At 34.7% G+C, this 21,944-nt stretch overlaps 1 protein-coding gene across 6 annotated transcripts in view; it reads right to left on the bottom strand.

Annotated features, from left to right (window-relative positions):
- Window positions 1–21,944, bottom strand: part of LOC128205159 (uncharacterized) — a 60,117-nt gene that overhangs the window by 12,440 nt on the left and 25,733 nt on the right. For 3 of the 6 annotated variants that reach the window (XM_052906613.1, XM_052906614.1, XM_052906612.1), the window contains 26 exons: window positions 20,058–21,659; window positions 19,459–19,569; window positions 18,868–19,152; window positions 18,465–18,485; window positions 17,773–18,015; window positions 17,384–17,503; window positions 16,694–16,930; window positions 16,255–16,347; window positions 15,308–15,328; window positions 15,015–15,125; window positions 14,172–14,279; window positions 13,498–13,608; window positions 13,138–13,254; window positions 12,316–12,430; window positions 11,594–11,695; window positions 10,125–10,174; window positions 9,702–9,867; window positions 9,327–9,414; window positions 8,623–8,809; window positions 8,284–8,426; window positions 7,064–7,220; window positions 5,804–5,908; window positions 4,601–4,768; window positions 2,171–2,330; window positions 1,212–1,402; window positions 730–855 (listed from right to left, as the gene is read on the bottom strand). In XM_052906613.1, the coding sequence (XP_052762573.1) occupies window positions 730–855; window positions 1,212–1,402; window positions 2,171–2,330; window positions 4,601–4,768; window positions 5,804–5,908; window positions 7,064–7,220; window positions 8,284–8,426; window positions 8,623–8,809; window positions 9,327–9,414; window positions 9,702–9,867; window positions 10,125–10,174; window positions 11,594–11,695; window positions 12,316–12,430; window positions 13,138–13,254; window positions 13,498–13,608; window positions 14,172–14,279; window positions 15,015–15,125; window positions 15,308–15,328; window positions 16,255–16,347; window positions 16,694–16,930; window positions 17,384–17,503; window positions 17,773–18,015; window positions 18,465–18,485; window positions 18,868–19,152; window positions 19,459–19,569; window positions 20,058–21,659 (4,938 nt within the window). Of the gene's footprint in view, window positions 1–729; window positions 856–1,211; window positions 1,403–2,170; window positions 2,331–4,600; window positions 4,769–5,803; window positions 5,909–7,063; window positions 7,221–7,727; window positions 7,885–8,283; window positions 8,427–8,622; window positions 8,810–9,326; window positions 9,415–9,701; window positions 9,868–10,124; window positions 10,175–11,593; window positions 11,696–12,315; window positions 12,431–13,137; window positions 13,255–13,497; window positions 13,609–14,171; window positions 14,280–15,014; window positions 15,126–15,307; window positions 15,329–16,254; window positions 16,348–16,693; window positions 16,931–17,383; window positions 17,504–17,772; window positions 18,016–18,464; window positions 18,486–18,867; window positions 19,153–19,458; window positions 19,570–20,057; window positions 21,660–21,944 lie in introns of all 6 variants that reach the window. The other 3 variants (XM_052906615.1, XM_052906616.1, XM_052906611.1) reach the window with 2 other exon arrangements.

Below are 21,944 nucleotides of genomic sequence, written 5' to 3'. Positions count from 1 at the left end.
ATTACTGCCGGTATACATTTGTATAAATAATGACCGTAAATACATTACAGATAATGTTTATGACATCTTGTATGCATGTCTTTTTTAACTGAAATCGGATGTGTTATGAACGATTTTGATTATTTTCAAGGCCAAGCCAGCGTGAATATGTAATGTTTATCGGTATAACAATCACCTTTTCTTTCTGTACATATTAAACCTATTCAAATGATTTCAAAATAATTTGGGTTCGCCAGACATCCAAATTTCTTTGTGTACACTATACCTTAAAGCTGCACTCTCACAGATTTACCATTTTTACAACTTTTTTTAATTTTTTGTCTTGGAAAGAGCAAATTTTCTGCAAACCAATGATAAATGATTGCTGACAAAAGATCAGATCGCAGATGTTCATATTTCCGTTCGAAAATTAATATTTTATGGCTTAAACCGTTTTAAGAAAAATGCATAAAACATCATTTTTTGAACTTAAATATAAAAATCTGCGATCTCATTTTTTGTCAGCAGTCTTATATAACTGGTTTCCATGGTTTTTTCGCAAAAATTGGCTCGTTCCAAGACAAAAAATAAAAAAGTTGTCAAAACTTTCAATCTGTGAGAGTGCAGCTTTAAAGACACACAGAAAACCCCCAGACAATCAACAGAACACACACAAACACTGAACAGATACATTACACAGGAATTCATTTAAATATTTTTTTCAAAATTCACAGTGAAAGTAAAATATACCTGTACATTTTTCCTCGTCTTGAAAGTTATTGCAGTCAACCACCACATTACAGTTGGACTCTCGGGGTATGCACTTGTCCAAATCTCCCCCAATGCCACGACACCAAAACTCGTCACTAGCGCATACTATAGGTAACAAATTAATTCATTGGAATCAAAGTCCCGCTATAAGTATTTTAAAGTCAACGTAAACATGCAGTCAGTCACATAATGTATGCTGTAACTTAAACAATAGTTAATTATATCGATATGTGTGATTCCTCATTTTGTTCTACAGCAAATGCAGTTGTGATTAATAGTGATTTCATTCCAGTATTATATCCGCTATTGTAAATTATAGTTAGGTAACGACTTTCAGAGTATAACAGTCATCAACCAAAAAGCGCGTTGATTGCAAACAGAGGGTAACAATTAATGTAAGGTAACAAACGTCCAGTATCAGGGTCGTAACAAGGAGATCACAAAAAAAAAATATTGCTCACATGTCTCCTCGCACATGCCCGGCACGAGCTTCACATCGTCAACTGCAGACTTAAGAAGCACCCCAGTTTTGAATTTGAGCTGGTACTCTCCATGGCTGATGTCAAAGTATCCTGTTCGCCATTCGTCTCTCTCATATCCTAGTGCATTGACTGGTGGCCATCGGCGCGACTCGCGATACCGTTCCGTACCCCTAAAACGTTACAGCTGTCACTTCATATGTTTAATATGTAACACTATTCAAGTCGAGATCGTATCCATGGTTCACAAAACAACTAAACTAATAGTATATTACAGACTTAGCCAGGACTTTTCAGCTACTCGATTTGACTGCTTCTATGACATAATAGTCGGGCAAGAGGGTTTTAAGCGGAAAAATATGTTCACGTCTTGGAATGTTTGTGAAAACATTACTTGTACACATATAATATAAACAACGCGAAAGAGTTAAATACATTCTGTCACAATAAAATGAGTGCACCATCTGATGAAATACAAACACTTTGTCCAGATAGATACATTGTGGTAGTTTATATTTACCTGTAGAACAGTATATACTTCCCTAACAAGATATGGAGGGTAAACGTTTATATTTACCGGACGGTGAAGGCGAAGAACAGTTTATCAACAGTTTAAATATATCAGTCAAAATGGTAGCGAGTTAACCTGACAAATTGGTAACGAAGAACAGTTTACATTTACCTGACAAAGTAGTAGCGAAGAACAGTTTACATTTACCGAAAAGAATGTAAGTGAAAAACAACTTATATTTAACAGGCAAAATGGTAGGGAAATATATTTTATATTTACCTTAATACGTATTAGCAAAGAACGATTTATATTTATGGGACGAATTAGCAGGAAGCAAGTAAGAAAGGAAGGTCAGCTTACATTTAAGTTGTAACGATAATCAGTTTAGGCAACATAGCAGCAATGCAAACAAGAGCAGTTTTATATTTACCTAACGAAATCTTGAAGCATGACGGTTAGGCTTATCTGATTGTACATCTTGCCACGCAGGTAGAAGGCGAATCGTACGCACGTCTGTCCGTACACAGTGAACCGTGGGGAAAGAAGCTGAGCTTCTGAAACAGTCTTCAGTTTGCCGTAGAAGAATTGACCTGTCGGGATAACAACAATTTTAAATGTTTCAAATTTAGATAGAACACAAAACATTAGCTTAGGAAAGTTATTGTTGACACTTTATTATGTTGACTGTAAAGGGTATTGTAATTGATGGTGAGGAGTATAAGATCTCACAATTTGCTGATGATACATCTCTTCCGTTAGATGGTACTGAGGATACAGTGAAAGTAGATTTGCTGTATCATTTTTCACAATTATCAGGGCTCAAGGTTAATTATGATAAGACCAAATTAGTTTGGATAGGACCACTGAAATACTCATCGCGGTCCATAAAAATAAAATTTAAATTATCATGGGGCGATACTAGATTAAAATTGCTTGGGTTATTTTTTGATGTAGATTTAAATCAAATGGGTAAATTTAATTTTGATGAAAAAATGTTAAAAGTTAAAAACAGTATCTCATATTGGAAAAAGAGGAAACACCAATTGGCAGGCTTACGGTAGTTAAGTCACTTTTACTACCATTATTCACACAGCTTTTCATTAGTTTACCTAATCCAACAAATGATTTTGTTAAAGAGCTAAACGATTTATTTTTTGAGTTTGTGTGGAATGGAAAAGCAAAAATTAAGAGTAACATTTTCAAAAAAGATTTTCCAGACGGAGGTATTAATATGATTGATATTACAAGTTATATTTATAGCTTAAAATTAAAATGGATAAGAAATTATATATTGAATGGTAGTAGTAAATGTTTCAAATTAATGCCAGTATTATTTGATGTAAATAAAATGTTGAATTGTGGTAAGAACATTTGTGAAATTATTTGTCAAAAGATGTCAAACACATTCTGGAAAGATGTAATGAATGCATATATGTCATACATAGATAGGTTTTGCATGTTAATCAATTTATGCATATGCCATTATTTTATAACCACAATTTTGTTAATTGAAACTATGTATTTATTCATACCCTATACAATAAGGGATTTCGTTGTGTGAAAGATGTTTTTGATGCCAATGGAAATCTGTATAGCCTATTGGAAATTGAAGCAATAAATGATAAGAAAATCAACTTTTTACACTACAATGGATTGACTTCTGCAATTAAGGCCTATATAAGGCATTGTAATCTTGTGTTAAATGTCTTTAATTTTTTAGAATGTAGTAACCCATGTACGAACACTTTTATTAACCCAATTTTGACAAAAGAAAATGCTAACAGATTTCTTTACAAAATCTGTATTGATAATAATGAAATTCCTACAAGTCAACACAAATGGCTGTTAAAATATGAAAATGTCTGTATTAATTGGAAAAAAAAATGTCTATAGCTGTGTATTTAAGTGTACAAAGGATTCTTATATTCAATGGTTACAATTAAGAGTTCTTCATAGAATATTACCAACAAACTCATTATTATATAAAATGAAGCTAGTTGAAAATGATGATTGCTCCTTTTGTGAATGCTGTAAAGAAACTCATTTACATCTATTTTGGGGTTGCAATAAAGTACAGCCGGTATTGCAGGATATGCTACAAAAATTGAATACAAATGACTCAAGTATTGTCATAAACAGTATGTTTGTATTGTTAGGTTCTGGGAATAATAACTTTGAATTTGATATACTTTTATTAGAATATAAGAAATTTTTCTGTGTAAAAGAAAAAAGTGTGTTCCAACAGTAATTGGCTTCAGAAATAGCATTCAGTTAGCATGGAACATTTATAAAAATACATACATCTCAGATAAATTTAAAAATAATTGGGCAATTGTAAGAATTTTTTTTTTGTAACTACACTTTTTCAAAAGTTGTTTGTACAAATGAATAAAACAATGTATCGAAATGAAAAATTAGATCATTAACATGCATGTTTTGTGATTTTTTTTTTCTTTTCCTTCATTTTTTTCCAGTCTTTTTTTCGGTTTAGATTGGTTTTACATTCATAGTATCTCAATTATTATTCGTAAATAACTTAGCTGCATTCTTATAGCATGCTTGTAAATTGGTATTATGTAATGTCATACTATGTTATGTAAAATGCATATTGTTGAATAAATCCAAATTTTGAAAAAAAAAAAAAAAAAAAAAAAAAAATTCAAAGCAAAATAAAAAAAAATGTTCAGAAAATTGGTATGTTTTATTAAACTAACATAATCTCCATTTAACTGAGTTAAACAGCATTACAAGATTATGTCGATCTTGGTGCAACAAGAACTTTTTCTTATATACCTAAACTTAACCGTTATTTATCATCATTTTATGGCAGCTTGAAGGTAACCTAGTACACCGATGATACCTGGATACCTCCCGAGGGTATTATCAAACTGTGGGGCGTGGCTAATTGTGTGGAGCATCCCGTCGATCTCTGTACTACTGGAACGTTTATTGTCGCTTCCCACAGCCCAACCTTTGTACTCATAGCCGCACAAGAACTTGTCGTCGAAGTTACACTGCACCGTCCGATCTATAAATAAATTAATGAAATACGATTTTATGACAGAAAAAATGACAGAAACAAATGGTTAAGATACATAAGTTAGATAAGTAATTAAATTAAAATTGCCCACTGTCTTATAACTTTATAAAATAAATATTATGTTTCAGTTTCCTTATAACTATGTGTAGATGCTGAAATGTTGCATGGTTCCATTATTTTATTTAGATACTGTCATGTTTCAGTTTCCTTATAACTATATATAGATGCTGAAATGTTGCATGGTTCCATTATTTTATTTAGATACCGTCATGTTTCAGTTTCCTTATAACTATATATAGATGCTGAAATATTGCATGGTTCCGTTATTTTATTTAAATACTGTCATGTTTCAGTTTCCTTATAACTATGTGTAGATGCTGAAATGTTGCATGGTTCCATTATTTTATTTAGATACCGTCATGTTTCAGTTTCCTTATAACTATATATAGATGCTGAAATGTTGCATGGTTCCATTATTTTATTTAGATACCGTCATGTTTCTTTGTCCTTATTACTGTTTTTAGAAACTGTAATGTAAACTGTCACGTGTCCTGGTCCTTAAACTATATGGTCTGTAACAATATAAATAGACACTGAAATATCTCATAGTTCGCCCGGTTAGCTCAGTCGGTAGAGCGTTGGACTGTTAATCGGACAACCCGGGTTCGATTCCCGGGCGGACCAGGTCACTTCTGTTGTGATTGGTTATGAAATCCTATCTACGACCATTCGCACTGTACCACTGCCCCTGGCATGTACAGAAGTTGTCAGTTCCTTGCAGAAGTGAAGGCACCTAGTACTTGTTCACCGCCCAGGATAGGTGTGCGGTGGTTGAACTGTCACTCTGGGACCCTTCAATGTGCTCACGCCGGGATCCGGAGTATAAACTACTAACACCACCATCATAGTTCTTATAGTTATATAAAGATACCTTCCTTATCCAAGTACAGAATATCAGTCTCAAACTTAGTATCACAATACATTGTCTGTCATAAATGTTGGAATTCCTCAAGCCACACTTACTACACAGTCTTGTTTCGTCGCTGTTATCCCCACAATTGTTTACACGGTCACAAATGAAGTCTCGCTTGTACAGACATTTGCCGTTGTCACAGCGGAACTTGCACTCTGTATAAAACAATGTAGGACAACGTTTATATAAAATAATAGCTGATTTATTTTTCGATTTTACTTCCCTAAATAATACAATATGTAAGTCAAGTTTTTTTTAAAATATTAATCTGTGTGTTAGTATCATTGTCACACTTCAAAACAGCCATATGGTCTGGATTAAAGTTATTTAAAAGCACTCTTTCCAAATCAGGAAACTATCGAGAGTAGTTATCAAAAAGGAGAGAAAAAGTAACGGTTAAATATTTTTTTATCAAGGCAAACATACATTTCCGTCATTTATGTCATGTTATCGTTATTTTATTGAGTGGTTAGTAATATGTTGTATCTAAAAAAGTTTTACAATTATTGTATCTTATTAAAACATGTGATTCTGGGATAAATTGTCATCTTAGATTATTTACAATATACAATAAAATGGTGTTCTCTTGTTCTACAATAAAAACAGCTAAAAATAGTTGGCGACGAAACTCGTGAAATCGTTTGCAATCTTGGCATGCTTTATTGTAATGGTTTTATACCATGCAGAACTAAAAATATATACAGACATGTAAGGAAAAACCACCAACAACACATTAAAACTGGACTAATTTCATGACATGCCCACAATTAATCAGATTTATGAGCGTATGAAATATATCAACTTTTTATCCCCCCTAATAACTGACTCATACTACAGTTTTTCTTAAACATTAATAATTTAACAATAGCGATGTGTATCTTGTAAGGTGTCTGTATGACCTTGATCCTTAATATGGAAAGATGACCTTGATCCTTAATATGGAATGATGACCTCGATCCTTAATATGGAAAGATGACCTCGATCCTTAATATGGAATGATGACCTCGATCCTTAATATGGAATGATGACCTCGATCCTTAATATGGAAAGATGACCTCGATCCTTAATATGGAATGATGACCTCGATCCTTAATATGGAAAGATGACCTCGATCCTTAATATGGAATGATGACCTCGATCCTTAATATGGAATGATGACCTCGATCCTTAATATGGAAAGATGACCTTGATCCTTAATATGGAATGATATTTGATTTTTCAGACGAACAAACAACGTCCTTAATAGCATTGCAAAGCGATAACTGATGTTCATAAACTGCGACAAGTGCGTATGTCCAACTGTTTGGTACCGGTTACACTCTGTATCCAACCATGAAGCCTGCGGACGTCAGTGTAGATGTTAGGCCTCTCAGTCATGTTACAGAAGTTAGCCACATAGCTTGCCACGCCCCATACCTTCCATTTCTGATGAGTGTCCTGGCATATTAAGGGCCCACCGGAGTCGCCCTGTTAGTGAAAGTGGTAAACGCGATTGCTTTATCATGCTTTCAAGATTCAAACAACGTCTGGATTCAATGCATGTGGATAAACACGTTCCGCTATCGTCTACTAATCTAAACAGCATGCCTAGACTAACACATGCTTTTTGTAAAATATTTTACTACAAAAAGAAAATCATCTTACTGTTAGTCGTTTATATTCTAGGTTTAATTGCTGCCCAATTATTCAGCATAAAATCCAAGCCGAACACACATCTAGATATCTACACAAAGTAACTCACATGCAAAACTGAATTAACTAAAGTGATGAGTTCTTAATCGGCTGTTGTTTCTTCCTCGACATGAATATTCAGCACAGCGCATGCAACCAACATTATTCAATGCCGTGGCGAGGTGACAAAAACAGCGCTGAAACATGCATCATGCTTTGTATTAGTGCATTGTGCTCGGGGTTGGTCTAGGAGGTGGCGGACACTTCTAGACATACACAACAATGAACGAGACCAGCATCTACCTGTCCTGTCCTGGAGCCAGTCGAGAAACATGCCGACATTTGTGAAGACGTTAGGACGTTCAGTCATGTTACAATAGTTGCCTACATAACTATTAATTCCCCGTAGTTTCCATTTCTTTTTCTTGTCCAGACATAATAGTGGTCCACCGCTGTCTTTCTATTTTGTAATACATACATCAATTGAAAAATATGGATGATAGAAATTTAAATTCAAATGTTTCAGTGCTGTAGAGCACAATGCAGAGGATTGTATCATACTAATACATACCAAACAATTTGCATGTATATATAACAATACCGTTTATTCAATTCATGTATACACACGTAGTCGATTTCAAAATGACATTTTGGTGAGAATGCCTATTGGTCTATGTGTCGTAGGTAAGAGCTCAATTTTGTGTGCATTCTCATTACATTTAAAAAAGACCTATGTCCTGCATTGAGTTAATGCTTAGAGTCTCTCACAATAGTTAATGTTCGCTCCGATGTTATAAGGATACAAACAAAAAAATGTTAAAGCAGGGCGGTATTGGTTTTTACAGAGGAGAGAACGTACCTTGCAGATTGATCTTATCCCCGAGTAGTAGCCAGCGCAGAGAAATGTGTCATAAACCTCGCCGTTCCACGCTATAGAGCTGTTACATTTCTGTGTGTCCCAGAGAGTCATCTTTAACTGCTGAAGAACCTCTGCATACTCGCCTGAAAGAAGAAATAAAAACCCGGATCAACATTAACACATGTTTATAGTTAATCATAATGACTTTGAAAGTATTTTGTCTATCTAATTTTCTTAAACGTGTAAGAATTGACGATCGCGCGAAAAAAATATTTCTTAAAGTTACATCTCCAAGACAATTTGACGAGGTAGAACTTTTGAAACAAACTGACTGCTTACCGTCCCATTTGACTTTTCCCCACCCTACTGTGAAACACGTTGAATATAACGGAAGTGGCTCGTCGGGCTCGGGCAGGCAAGCGGGCTGGATGTAGGGCGTATATTCCACGGGACTCTCCAGCTGGAGAAGAGCTATGTCGTTCCGCGTAAAATACACGTGGTCATTATGTGACTTGATCGATTCTACCTGGAAAATTGGTATATTATCCGAATAAGAAATAATAAAAAAACCCAACAACACCCGAATCAAAATGGCAGTAGTTTTGATAGAACATTTATAGAACAGAAAGAAGACACTGCAGTAAACTAGAAGAAAATCATCACTTAAAGTGACACTCTTATTCAAAATTAATACATACACATTTATAACATAATATTAGAGTGATAAACCTTTAACTACTTACTAAATAATTGATTTATAGAACATATGAATTACTGATAACAAGATTGCAACCGTTTATTGAGTAGCAAAAATATTAAATGATTGGTGAATGCTTTTTAAAAGATTTACTGGGATCTTCTATAGTCTCATAAGGTAGAAATGCCATGTTCTCTGCACCTTTCTTTCAAATTAAACTCGGTATCCTTCATAAGAAGCATTGTTCTCGACAAATATTCATCATTTTTGGTATATCAAAACAATTGTATTAATTGTGGCAATTGTGGAGTAAGAGTTATCTTTAAGCATCTAGTTGTTTTGATACCTTTACAACTCGTTGTGTGGTTTCCCTGCTTTCTCTATTGTTGGCACCCAGTTTCACCGTCAACAGGCTAAATTCTCCTTCGTAACGTCTGCAAAATGAGTTCCAAAATGCAATTCGTTTCAAGAGAGTTGATATGAAAGTGTATTTTGTAAATTGAGTTTTGGCCAGTTATAAAGCCATATGGTGTATTTGATTTTATTTACAATATTTAGGACAGCATATTATTACATTATACTGTTGTCGATCACTAAGCAACTTTCATTCACATGAATCCCGATTAATCCCCCATCATGACGTATAACAGGGACATCAACAACCATTTAATCATGTAGCTGACGTCGAGATCGTTCTACTGGACAAATTTTCTAAACTTACTCGACACAATGCGCGGCAGTCAACACAAACTCGTGGTTTATCAAGGTTCCTCCGCAGAAATACTGATTCCCGAAGTACAATGCGGCGTGCCACGGCCAGGCTCCCGGTTTGGCCTTTTCTCCATTTACTATATAGGGACTCATGGGAACCATACGCTTCCCACAACCTACAATAATTCAAAACATTTTGCTATTTTCTTGCCATCTAACAGCCGAAAGCATAGTTTTACAGTTACTTAATGCACGTTTTGGAATGCAAGCTTATTGTGCACTGTCTGACGTTTTATACGTTTAATATACATTGAAGTTTATAATATTGGCCGAAGGCTTTGCAAACTATGACAGTACATGGAAACTATGACATGGAAACTATGACAGTACATGGAAACTGAACGTTATATCAGAAAACAAATATTTCACTTACATTGCTGCTCACAGTTAATTCGTACAGCTTTATTTCCCGGACAATCATATCTGGAACAAAAATGTCATTTGCATTTTAAATTCCGTTACAAGAAATGAGACTTTATCATACAAGATGATTGTTATGACGATCCTGCTTGCTATAACATACATTGAGAACGCTTACAACTCACAATGCGATTCATAAAACATTCTGTTAATTCAACTGTAGCAAATTTGGGCCGAGCGATACATTGTTAAACTGTTGTCTGCTGCTTTTACAGTAAGGTATATATTTTTGCAATTGTAAACTTTCACTTTCATTTTGAATAGTTAGGAAACCCGCTATATTTCAATCATCTTAAAAGTTATTATTTCATTGGCAAAATACGGTTCGGAAGAATAGAAGGCTAAAGGAAATAGTAAGTAGTCATAAACAAATAGTATTTGGATTACTTATATATTTGTTATGCACTCAGTGCTAAACTTTTAATATGGGGTATGAAATTAGTTTAGAGAGTGAATTTCTCAATAAAAACAACAGCTAATAATACAACTTGATCGTAAATTGAAATAAGATGGTTGAATAATAGTAATCATGATGCGAACAGCGATTTATTATAATAATGTTGTTTTCTGAAAATATGAAAATATAAGGCGAAACCCCCTATGAAAAAGACTTAACGTTGAAAATGGACTATTCCGACTGGTTAGGACCGTCCAATGTGATCACGTGACATCGTGAGTATAAATACAGCAAACCAGCGGATTTTAATGAATCTTGTGCTGGCTTCTGCGAGAGCAACAACTTGATAAGACAAGGTGTACTATATTTATTATCTTTAATAGGGGTTAAACACTATTTGTCCTAGCGGCAAATATACATGTTAATTCCCTAGGGGTTTATACCGAACTATCTATATTTAATATAGATATAAGTATGGTATAAACTGTGAACCAGAGAGTATTAAATAGAAAAGTGCCTCCTTAGCAATAGAAGTAATGAAAGTAAACTCAAAAGTCCTTACCATACATTGACATAATACTATTAAGTACAGTTTTTAAGTGAAAAGCTAGGGATATAGGAAAAGTTAGATAATTTAATATGTGCGTCTATGAAAACTGTAAATATTTAAATCTTTGTTGATTTATCATTGATTGAACGATAATTGTTTTCACTATCCAATCATTTTAAATAATCATTAGTGCAAATTATTTGGCAAAGTAGCCAAAGAGGAAAATCTTATATATACAATTTGAAAGTTAGCCCCGGCACGTTACACAACAAACAGTGTTACGTTATTTGGACCAGGACAAGCAAGGCGTAAAATAACGATGAAAATAACTGTGACATGTAAATCGCCTATTGGAGGGTAAATATATCATTGACTGTAACATATACGGGGATACTTCGTCAAGCCTTTTTTGCTTTCTCTGTGCGTATAAATCTGTGTTACGGTACCGCGACTGGACTATAATATGTGTACATACGTGACTTTGACGGCGCCAAGCACGGACGGAAAGTTGCCGGTCGGTGAGAGACTTAGCAGGGTGTGCATGTTTGAATCCACGTCCGTTTTGTTTATATAGGAGCTGAAATAAAACGAAACAATCCATTAGTAATTTATAAACACAAACAATTAAAGTCTGAAACAATCAGCGTTGTATTTGGTTTGACGCCATTTTTAATGAGTTCACGCTTTTTGTAAATTTTCGGTCATTTTTCCTTTTTACCAATCATTCATCCGTAATTTATCCGTTCATCCATGCATCCATTTCCCGCTATCTCTCGGCATATGGATTTATCAAAACCGGTTGTCATTTCTCTGTGCATGTACATGAACTAAGTCCCCACTCTTCGTGTTATACTTTCGGTCTTTCTATATACATACATATTTTCATTGGTTTTCTTCCTTTCTTCAAATCATTTCTCTACACACATTTATATCCAGACTTTATTATGATAAGAAATTGGTCCAGAAACACGATGTGTGCGTGGTACTGTAGTTTAACGTACAGGACATTTTGTAATTGCGTTAAATGTTGTTTGTGATCATTGAAGACTCACGGTAGCCTCATACATTTCTTTCCTCGTTTAATCGTTCGTATTTAATTTTAATTTGTACATTTCCCTGGATAAAGTCGCGTGAACATGTATCCATATAAATAGTGTTCCGCAAACTCTCTTATAACTAAAAAAACTGTCTCATTACCCTCTGCCCAGAAGATCGCATGTGAAGTTGCCGTAAAGGTCATCCCAGGAGGCCGCACATACCGGAAGTTCCCCCTTTCGTAGCGGGAGTTGCAACATCCCGTACTCGTCACTGACTAATATGGACAAAATGAAGTAAGCATTTGATTAAGCCAGTTATAATTATTCGGTTACAATTACTGTCGCTATATAAATAGTTACCTAGAACAGCTTAATTTAGAATAGCATATTCCCAATTTGACATTTTTAATGATCTTAATCATTCAAATGTATACATGGTAGGGTTAAGTGCATCGCTAAGCCACGTTTTGATTTCACGACGTGATATAATCACTAACTTGAGAAGAACAATCACCAATGTGTAGTGCTGTATATTTATAATTTAACAAATAGTAGGGTACTGTTTGGACATTCAAACTCGTAAAACAAACCGAAACTATGTTTAACTTTTATGTTATTATAACTCAAGTGCCTGTTACAGAACCATGGAAGCTTGAAAATGAAACACGCGGAAACAAAAAAAGACCATATACTGGTTAAAGTTTAAGTGCCTGTTGTTTTATTGATAATTATATCTAAGTCTTTGGGCGTGTCCTTGCATTTTAATTGTTTCAATTATTCGCACAGAAAGTTTATCAAGTTATCATAGTGGACTCGTGCTCCAACTATTGTTTCAAAACACAAGATCAATTGGCCCTTGACACCACAAATGCAATCATTATCAGTATTAAACTTTAAACAAACATAAACATTTTGCTCTCGACAAAAATACTTGAACTCTAAAAATACAATTTTACACAACAGAAGACAACCGTTTACTCACTGCATTCAAATTCATCGAAGCCTCCTGAACAGTCCACGTGGCCGTCACATTTCTGTCGCAGTGGAATGCACGTGCGATGCTCGTCTTTACACATGAACTGGTTCCGTCCGCATGTATCTGAAATATATATATATATATATATGTGTGTGTTTTAAAATTATTATAAACTTCAAGACAAGGCGAAATACACGAGTTAATGCACAAAAGAACACTTCGTGCCACCAGAAAAGGAAAAAAAACAACAACATAGATATCTACTTCTACATAAAACTGCTATATACAAACTACTAGAATAAAATACAGACATCCTGTCCCATCACGTAACTCATTTCTAGAAACTTATAAAAATATGTCACGCACCACAGTTTGATTCGTCCCACGCATCCTCACACTCGGCACGACCATCACAGAGCCACTCTGCCATGATACATTTTCCGCTAGGGCACATCAATTGACCGTGGGTACAACCATCTGGTTTAGAAAGGAAACAATATGAAAGTTTCGTTTAAATATGATACTTGCATCTACATTGTACATACGTTATCGACTGAGTACTGTTATAGGACAAAGACAATCACTTCATTTTGCGCGACATAATAATGTAGGATCCATCACTAGTCAACTTGACTGGACACTACCCTTCCCCCAGAGTGTACATCATATACTACAACCACTTTATCTAACATGGACATAACGACAAAAGCAAAACGCCACTCGTCCACAACAAACCCATTGTTGGTATCATCCATAATAAAAACTGTGTGCACCAAATAGTGTAAAATCCTTTAAAGCATACTAATTAAAGCATTTCTTTTAATCGTGTAATGTGATATACCATCAAAATATTTTACACCCCGAAAGACAAATAATATTAATATATTTAAATTGTTTGATGAGTGATGACAATACCTAATTTAACATGCGGAACAAAACAATGTGTTGTACCTTCACAATATTGATTGGACTTATTATGTTACCCCACATTTCATAACCAAGACATAAACATTGTTGATGATAGTTATATGTTGACTCACCACAGTCGTGCTCGTCGCTATTATCTGGACAATTTGGTGTACCGTCACAGCGTTGGAAAGATTTGATACACATCCCCATATCACAACGGAACTGGTATTGGTTACAAACTACAATATATTAAAGTGAAGACAAAATTCACCTTTTTACTTTTGGGTCAGATTGTTTACATTGAGCGAAGCAGTGCATTTAGTGTCACAAGAGTCAATGGTTGTATTTATTGCGACATTTAGTGTCTCTCGTTCGGTGCCAGTTAGACTCTGACCATTGTTCTTCATTCAAGATCATAGTAAAATAGTTTGCCGCTCGTCTTGTCCATGTACTTCGCATTTTATTAATAGTGAAAATATAAATGAAACCCCTTGGTATCGCGTATGATTTTTGTCATTTATAATGAACATGTCGCAAAGATTAAGATAAATATTCGATTAGAACTTTTAAACGTTATAGCCAAAGGAAACAAATGGAAAAAAACCCACAAGCTTAGACGGATCAAAGCCTAACATAAACACACGTTTCAATACACTATAGTAACAGTTCACATTGGGACAATCTCCTTAAGGAAAGTTTCGTACATTCTTTTTGTCGAATCGTGTTTTCTTGGTCGTAATGTGATATACTTTGAAACAAATGATATCATTGGAAATATAAGACTTGGTGTATTTGATCATACGAGTTAAAATCTTGGTAATATTTCTGACACTTGCTTAGCATACAACTGAATTTTCTGATCTTTTGGCGTCGCTCGTTGGTAAGATTGCCCTATTGTACAAAAACACTAAAATAACGTCATGGTTTTAATCGAAACAAAAGTTTAATAAATAAATATTAATCAAAGAACTGACCACAGTCCATTTCGTCTGACCAATCGCCACAATCGTTGGCTCCATTGCAGACGTACGAGTTATGTACACATTTGCTTACTCTCTCACATTCAAATTGGTCCGGTGCACATACTGAAATATAGACATGGATGTGAACTTTGGCGTAACATAATAATAGTTATGTGTTGATGGTCAGGACACGGCGAATGCCCGTATAAGTTATTTTATAAAATTCCCATTTACTGCCAATAATGTATATCTATCAATATTATCTGTTTTCTTGAATGAGTATCTCTATACATCAATAAACTTACTTTTTATTGTCCTGGGAGCAGCTGAAATGATGAAATAAAAGAGAATTTAAACGTCTCAAGAATGCATAACAGATTAGATTATTACAAGTTACAATGATGTATTTGTGTTCAGGCTATAATATACAAGTACAATCAACCAGGCAGTACAACTCCATACACAACTTGTATATCATCTATACATTTATCAGTTTTTTTAACATTATGTTTGTAGTAGCAGGAATTTACATTGCCTTTACTTGTCTAACAAAGTATTTTCTGTATGGCCTTGCGGGGTTATTTGAAACATATTCACCTAGCTAAACAAAGCCCCTAGTGTTTTATACCATTGTTTGCATTACTGATGCCCTGTGATACTGCTCTAGGCCCTGTTTTTAAAACAACTTAAATTACGTATATGTTGATTGATATTATTTAATGCATTATTACTTATGTTCTCTGCCAAATTTGCAAGCTTTCTGTACCCGATTACTAATAAGTACCTTAGAAATCTAAATAAGTAACAAAAATAGTTTTGAATAGAGCCGACTTCATTGAAAAGGGCTCCCATATTTCGTTTTCAAAGTCTGCTTGTAATATCACCGATTGATATTTCCAAATAGCTTTCGAGTGCTGCCTATGCTTTGAGAATCTTTTATTTGAAAGAAACGCTATTTGAAAACATAAAGATTTAGTTTTAAAAATTCAGTAAAATAATAATTTATAAAAGTGCAATATTTGCTGATTTAATCTTTCGAATCATTTGTTGCTTTTTAATTGGCAAAGGCGGCGAAGAAGAAAATTTATAAAAAGTTAAAGATAAGCTGGCCAAGCAAGTTACAGTCTTCGTTAAGTATTTGAACATGGTCTTCTCCGTTTCTCTAATTTCAATTATATAATTCCTATTACGTTATCAGCAGACAATATAGTGATGTCAAACGTACTTTCAATTATAACAAAAAAAATGTTACCGATTGTCTTGGCTGGCGGGATAACGCAGTCCATTTCTGGATAACTATTGCAGTCGAAAAACAGCGCTATATCTGGACAGGATGACGTCACCTCTGTTAAAAATAATCCATTGAGGTAAGTTTTATGTGAATATACTAATTAAATATCATTCAACAAAAGTCATACTTATTGTGTTTTTTTAAGGTTTCGTTATTGATCCTGGAAAATGTAACAACTTACAATATTGGTGAGCAATACAGGATGCAATGCACATAACAATGGACCCATAACCATACTTTCCATAGCCATTCAGTTTAGGGTTGTACATTTTGTTTAGTGTTTTAAGTGAATAAATATGCAAATGAGACACAGTGTATTATACGCTTGAAAATGCGCATTTCGCAACTGGAGCCTTATTTATTAATTTGTTTTTAAAATTTGTCATAAAAAACAACTTACCTTGACACAAATGTCTGCAGGGCTTATACTGAACACCATTTGCACATTTTGGAAACTGAATGCTGCACAGGAAGTACAATACATCTTTATGGCAAGCGCCGGAAATGATGCCACGAAAGAACCCATTAAATGCGTCTATTGCATCCTGCTGATTAGGCTCATAGAAGTGGTTTGGGAAACGTGTAGAGAGGAATCCGATGGCGCGACAATCCTTTAGAAGGGTTCTCTCACAGGAAGCTATGATATGATATAAATATAAAAGACTGAAAACCCTACGGTCCTTGGTATCATCAAAAGGTATCTCTTTATGTAAGTGTGGCATTAAAACACTGTTTTGATCACGTAAATAATATATTTGATTTTAATCCGAAAAAATCCAGATTTTAATACATTATTCATTTAATCAGAATATTTGAAATTATATAAAAATGGTATTCAGGAGAACTTACTCATAATAAACTTAATATTGACATAGAATGTAATTTATGTATCTTGACCCTTAGAAAAAAAGCTCGGATGAATTGAAAATCGGAAACCAATAAATAAAATAAAATATTTTGTTTGACCACTGTTATTATTTCTCGGGGAATATATCCAAACAACTCATAGTTATCTCTATAATTTGTTTTATTTAAATGTTTGACTAATAGTTATTTTATAACACAAATTTATACAATCTTTCCCACTTACGTTTTGGTGTGGTAGTTGCCGGCGCAGGTGTTGTCGTTGTCATGGCAACGCAGTCTGTGTTCATGAAGTACTCGCATGGAAACGGATTATGAAAGTAGTCCCCGCAGATGTTCACTGCATCTAATGGAGAAAATGTATTAAATTACAGCTTCATATTTAGCGCGTTACCATCACCCACACATTTGGACGAAGTGTACATTCGGCATTATGATTAATATTCATACCCTTAATGGCCTTATAACAGTCATCATTAAATATGACACTTATCTTCACACAAACTACGAATTGTTATCTGCACACATCATATGTGTTTTAAAACACTTAACTTTTATAAGAAAGGTTAGATATTATAAATGTTCAATAAGGTTGCTGAAACTGAAATGTAGTACCTTCACACAACTTCTTGCATGGATATTTCTGGTACCCCGTCGCTGGGTCACACACGGGAAAATAAACACTGCACATGTACGTGAATGCCAGATCTTGACACAGTTGGTTGTTGATACTGCGAGTGACGGCATTAAAGCTCGCCTCAGCCTCCGTCTGATTCTCCTGACCGATGAGGTTCGGGAAGACCGTGTGAGTGAAGCCATTTGAGCTACATACAGCAACAGTCACCGCCGCGCATAGACCTACAAACATAGATTATAATGTAAAGCAAAAATGTCTTAAAGACATTTAAAAAGATAAACATTTTCGCGGATGTATGTAGAAACATGATCCTTAACCTATGGATTAAAGCGAACAGGTGCTTCAAGAAATTTAATAAAGAATCAGATAGCACAGGTTCGCGATAAACTAGTTTGATGATGCATTGCGTGGGATTAAAGAGAAACGATTTGGAAATTTCTTTTAGCAGAGAATCAGTTATAACATGTTGGCGGTTTTTTCCAAAGGCAAGGTATATATATTAAGAATTTAAAACATATTGGCAGCCCAACTTGAACATGTACTTGCTTTTTGAAAATTGTATAATTTCTGTAAGAAAACACTGGGTGTGAGTACTGTTTTAAAAAAAGGTGTCGAAAAACAGAGATACAAAAATTCGATTCGACAAATAACTTATTGTCAATACACATACCTGTCGAAGACGAACTTGATTCTGAAATATATGAATAAAATTTAAAATTTACGATTTTAACAACATATCATCACTCACTGTATTTAAGGAGGTAGCCTACAGCTCATATATTTATACTCTAGCAATTGTTACCCAATTCGTCTTCAACATGAATAATTCGTCAAATACTGTTTACAAGGAGAACTATATATGCTTTTGTTCGACTATGTCATGAAATATTGATTGCACAAACAGTGCCCCAATGTTGGGTTTCTTGACTTTCGAATATTCATGTTTTGTTTTATTGCAATACACTAAAGTTGTATTCAGCTCAGTTTTATAAGTGAAAGGGCTCCTTTAGCTGACATTGGGTGTTATATGTTTATGTAAAGATAGATTGTCACAATTTAGTCAATCAATGTACCTGCGTTTACCGTAACCTTGACGGTATCATGGCTACGTTGTCCGTGATCATCAGTAACGGTCAAACCGAACACGTATTCTCCCGCTGTTAGTTTGGAGACTGTTAACACTTCAGACCGAGCTCCACGCATGTCTACAGTTGCCCCAGCAGGGGACACCTTCTGCCACAAGTAACTGACGATAGCGTGATCGTCGTGACTGGCTGAACCGTCCAACGTGACGGTGGAAGTTGGTAATGTTATTGTTACATCTTTCCCTGTGTCGGCTACAGGTGGCTGATCTGGAGCTAAACAGCATATTTATACATAAGAGGCTGAAATCAGTTTACACTTTACTAAATAGTAAATATATAAGATTCAATTAAATTTGGAACAAATTATCTAAACTTTGGCACAATAGTTTCTAAATCTCGTTTTATATATTTGCGTTAATGAGAATGTTTTAAATTGATGAAATACAGTCATATCAATTTCTCTTGTTTTTATCGAATTATAAAGTAAATGATCGAATGCATATCTAAACTTTCCTATGATTAAACGTAGTTCATCCAGTAATTGTAAAAATTGAAAACATGCTCTATTTATTTTTATACCTTTCGTTACGATCGACTCAGTGCATATATTGGTTGATATATCTCCGTCCAAAGCATGTACATGGGTTGTCGTGGGTTGGGTAATTTCCTCATGCAGGCCGCTTTTTACTTCTTTATACATGTAAGGTACATGGAAAATTGACAAAGACTAAAAGCTACATGTAAGATGCAGAGGATTAACAATTTAGACTTCAAGCTGCAGAAGACATTTAAGACATTCGTGAACAAATTCATGACGTGCAAATGTGGGATCTACGACATTTAAAGGAATGGAAATTCAGTTCACAATTATCCTTCAGATTGTTATAGATGAATTTATTGTGACGCAATCTGCGAAAACAAGGCCACATGCAAAAACAACGTAAAGCGAGTAATAACGTCTTTTCAACACACTGATATATGAAGCGTATGATTATTTTTATCTTTACTATTTTTCCTGATTTACAGCGAAATAAAGCCACTGTCACGCATAATATATTAGTGTGTTGAAAAAATACTAGTTCTCGCATTATTTCATTATCCCATGTGACCTTAGTTTTTTTGCAGGTTGCGCAACATTATTTAAGATTCACAGCATCTTTCAAGTTGAATGTCCTTACTTGTGCTTGTTTGAACAGTGAGATTTTTTGCTGATTTTAAGACATTAGACGGTTGTTGATATATTTCTGTTGACATCACCCATTTCCCAGATACATGCGTTCCATTTCCTCGGCACTCGCTGGTTGAAAGTGTTTTATTCAAGTTCGTATTTTTGTCTGTTCCGTAAATGTTAGCATTACCTTCGACGCTGTTCGAGTGTTCTTTACCACGAAAGGTAGTTGGCTCAGTAACGGGTTTGTTTAATAACTCTTCAACACGCGTTATCTGATTAAACTTGTAGTATTCGTCCGAAACAGTAGCAGGTTTACTATCACTGACTTCATTTACAGGAATATTTTCAACAATAGCATTTGACAACTTTGAAAACGTTTCAATAGCATGATTCGTTGATAGTGACTCTGAGTTACTTTTGACAATGTTATTCTCTGTAGTAAAAACTGAAATCGGCTTTGTCGCCAGTATTTCTTCGAAGGTTGTGGTTGCAGAAGGTATCAAATCAGGTGTTATTAAATGCTTGCTTTCTGTTGTTATGGTAGAAATTCTTTCTGTCATGTTTGTGTGTTCAGTTGGTGGTATTAAATATTCGTTGCTGCTAAAATCAGCCAAACCTGCAGACGTTGTTTGGAGTTCTGCAGCAGTATTAATATATACCTTATCAACAGTTGAATTTTCCCTTAGGTCTTTGCCCTTTTCCGTATATGAAACTGTCGCATCACTACTTAAATCAACTGTGCTGATGTGCTTTTTAAGATGAACCGAGCGCCATTGTTTCAATGTTGCGGTAGAAATATCTTCCTGCTTTACGCTTGTTTGGAACATCGCTCTTGTTTCAGTCTGCGAACTTGCAAGAAGACTAGGATCTTTTATCGCAGACGAATGAGGGATGTGGAAGGAAGTCGAACGTGTGTGAGCGTAGATTATACTGCCATTTTCTATACTTTCGGACGTTTCCGTTGTACGTGTATAAACTTGGGATTTTGATTGTGTATCTGCATGTCTACTGAAACTGTCATAAAGGAGGGACGATATAGAGGCATCAAAAGGCAAAGAATTAACCCCATTAATAAGCATGGGTTCATTCATTTCACTTCTATCCTCTACGAATGTACTTCCGTCAATGTTCAGAGGCGCATTACGCGTGCTGTCTAAGTTGGATTTTGACACACTATTATCCTCTATATTTAAAATGGTCTGAGACGACAACCCCACATTGATTGGTTTGTGTGAAACAGTTTCTAGAACATACGATTCCAACTCGGCTGATGTTGATGAAACCATCCTTTCTGGCGAATGGAACTCTACTACTTTCGTTGGCACAATCGTATCGTGTCGTATATATTGGTTTTTATCATTTACTGTAGACAGTGGCATTCTTTCAGTCGATAAGCTGGTAGGAATACTGCTTCGTGTTTCTTCTAAATATGATGTTTTCAATCGATCCAAATGTAAGTTTTGAGCCATTGTTTGATTGTATGCATCGTTATTCATAACGTATTTCCCGTTCTGATTTTGATCATTCATTGAAGACATTATTGCTGTCGATGATAAACTAGGAAACATATCCCTGGTAGACAATGTTGGCTGAAGGTCTTCGGGAACATCTGCCCTACAGAAAGACTTCTTTAGACTGACAGGAAATAACACCGACAACATATAATTTAGAAAAATATATAATATCATTCATCAAGTTGAATTGAACCGTTGAACATTTTTTAAAAATAAAGGAGATCTGTATTCTAACAGCACCTTAACATACTTATTAATACCTGTACTCTAGTTAAAAGTTCCTCTTAAATATGATATGAATGTAATTTGATCATTTTCAGTGTAAGATTTACTTTGCAGTACAAGGGATATTTCAAATATAAGAAGCATATGTAATCTAT

Source organism: Mya arenaria, chromosome 10, assembly GCF_026914265.1.
Source record: "Mya arenaria isolate MELC-2E11 chromosome 10, ASM2691426v1".
Classification (NCBI taxonomy): Eukaryota; Metazoa; Mollusca; class Bivalvia; order Myida; family Myidae; genus Mya; species Mya arenaria.
This window is presented reverse-complemented; position numbering and strand designations above follow the sequence as displayed.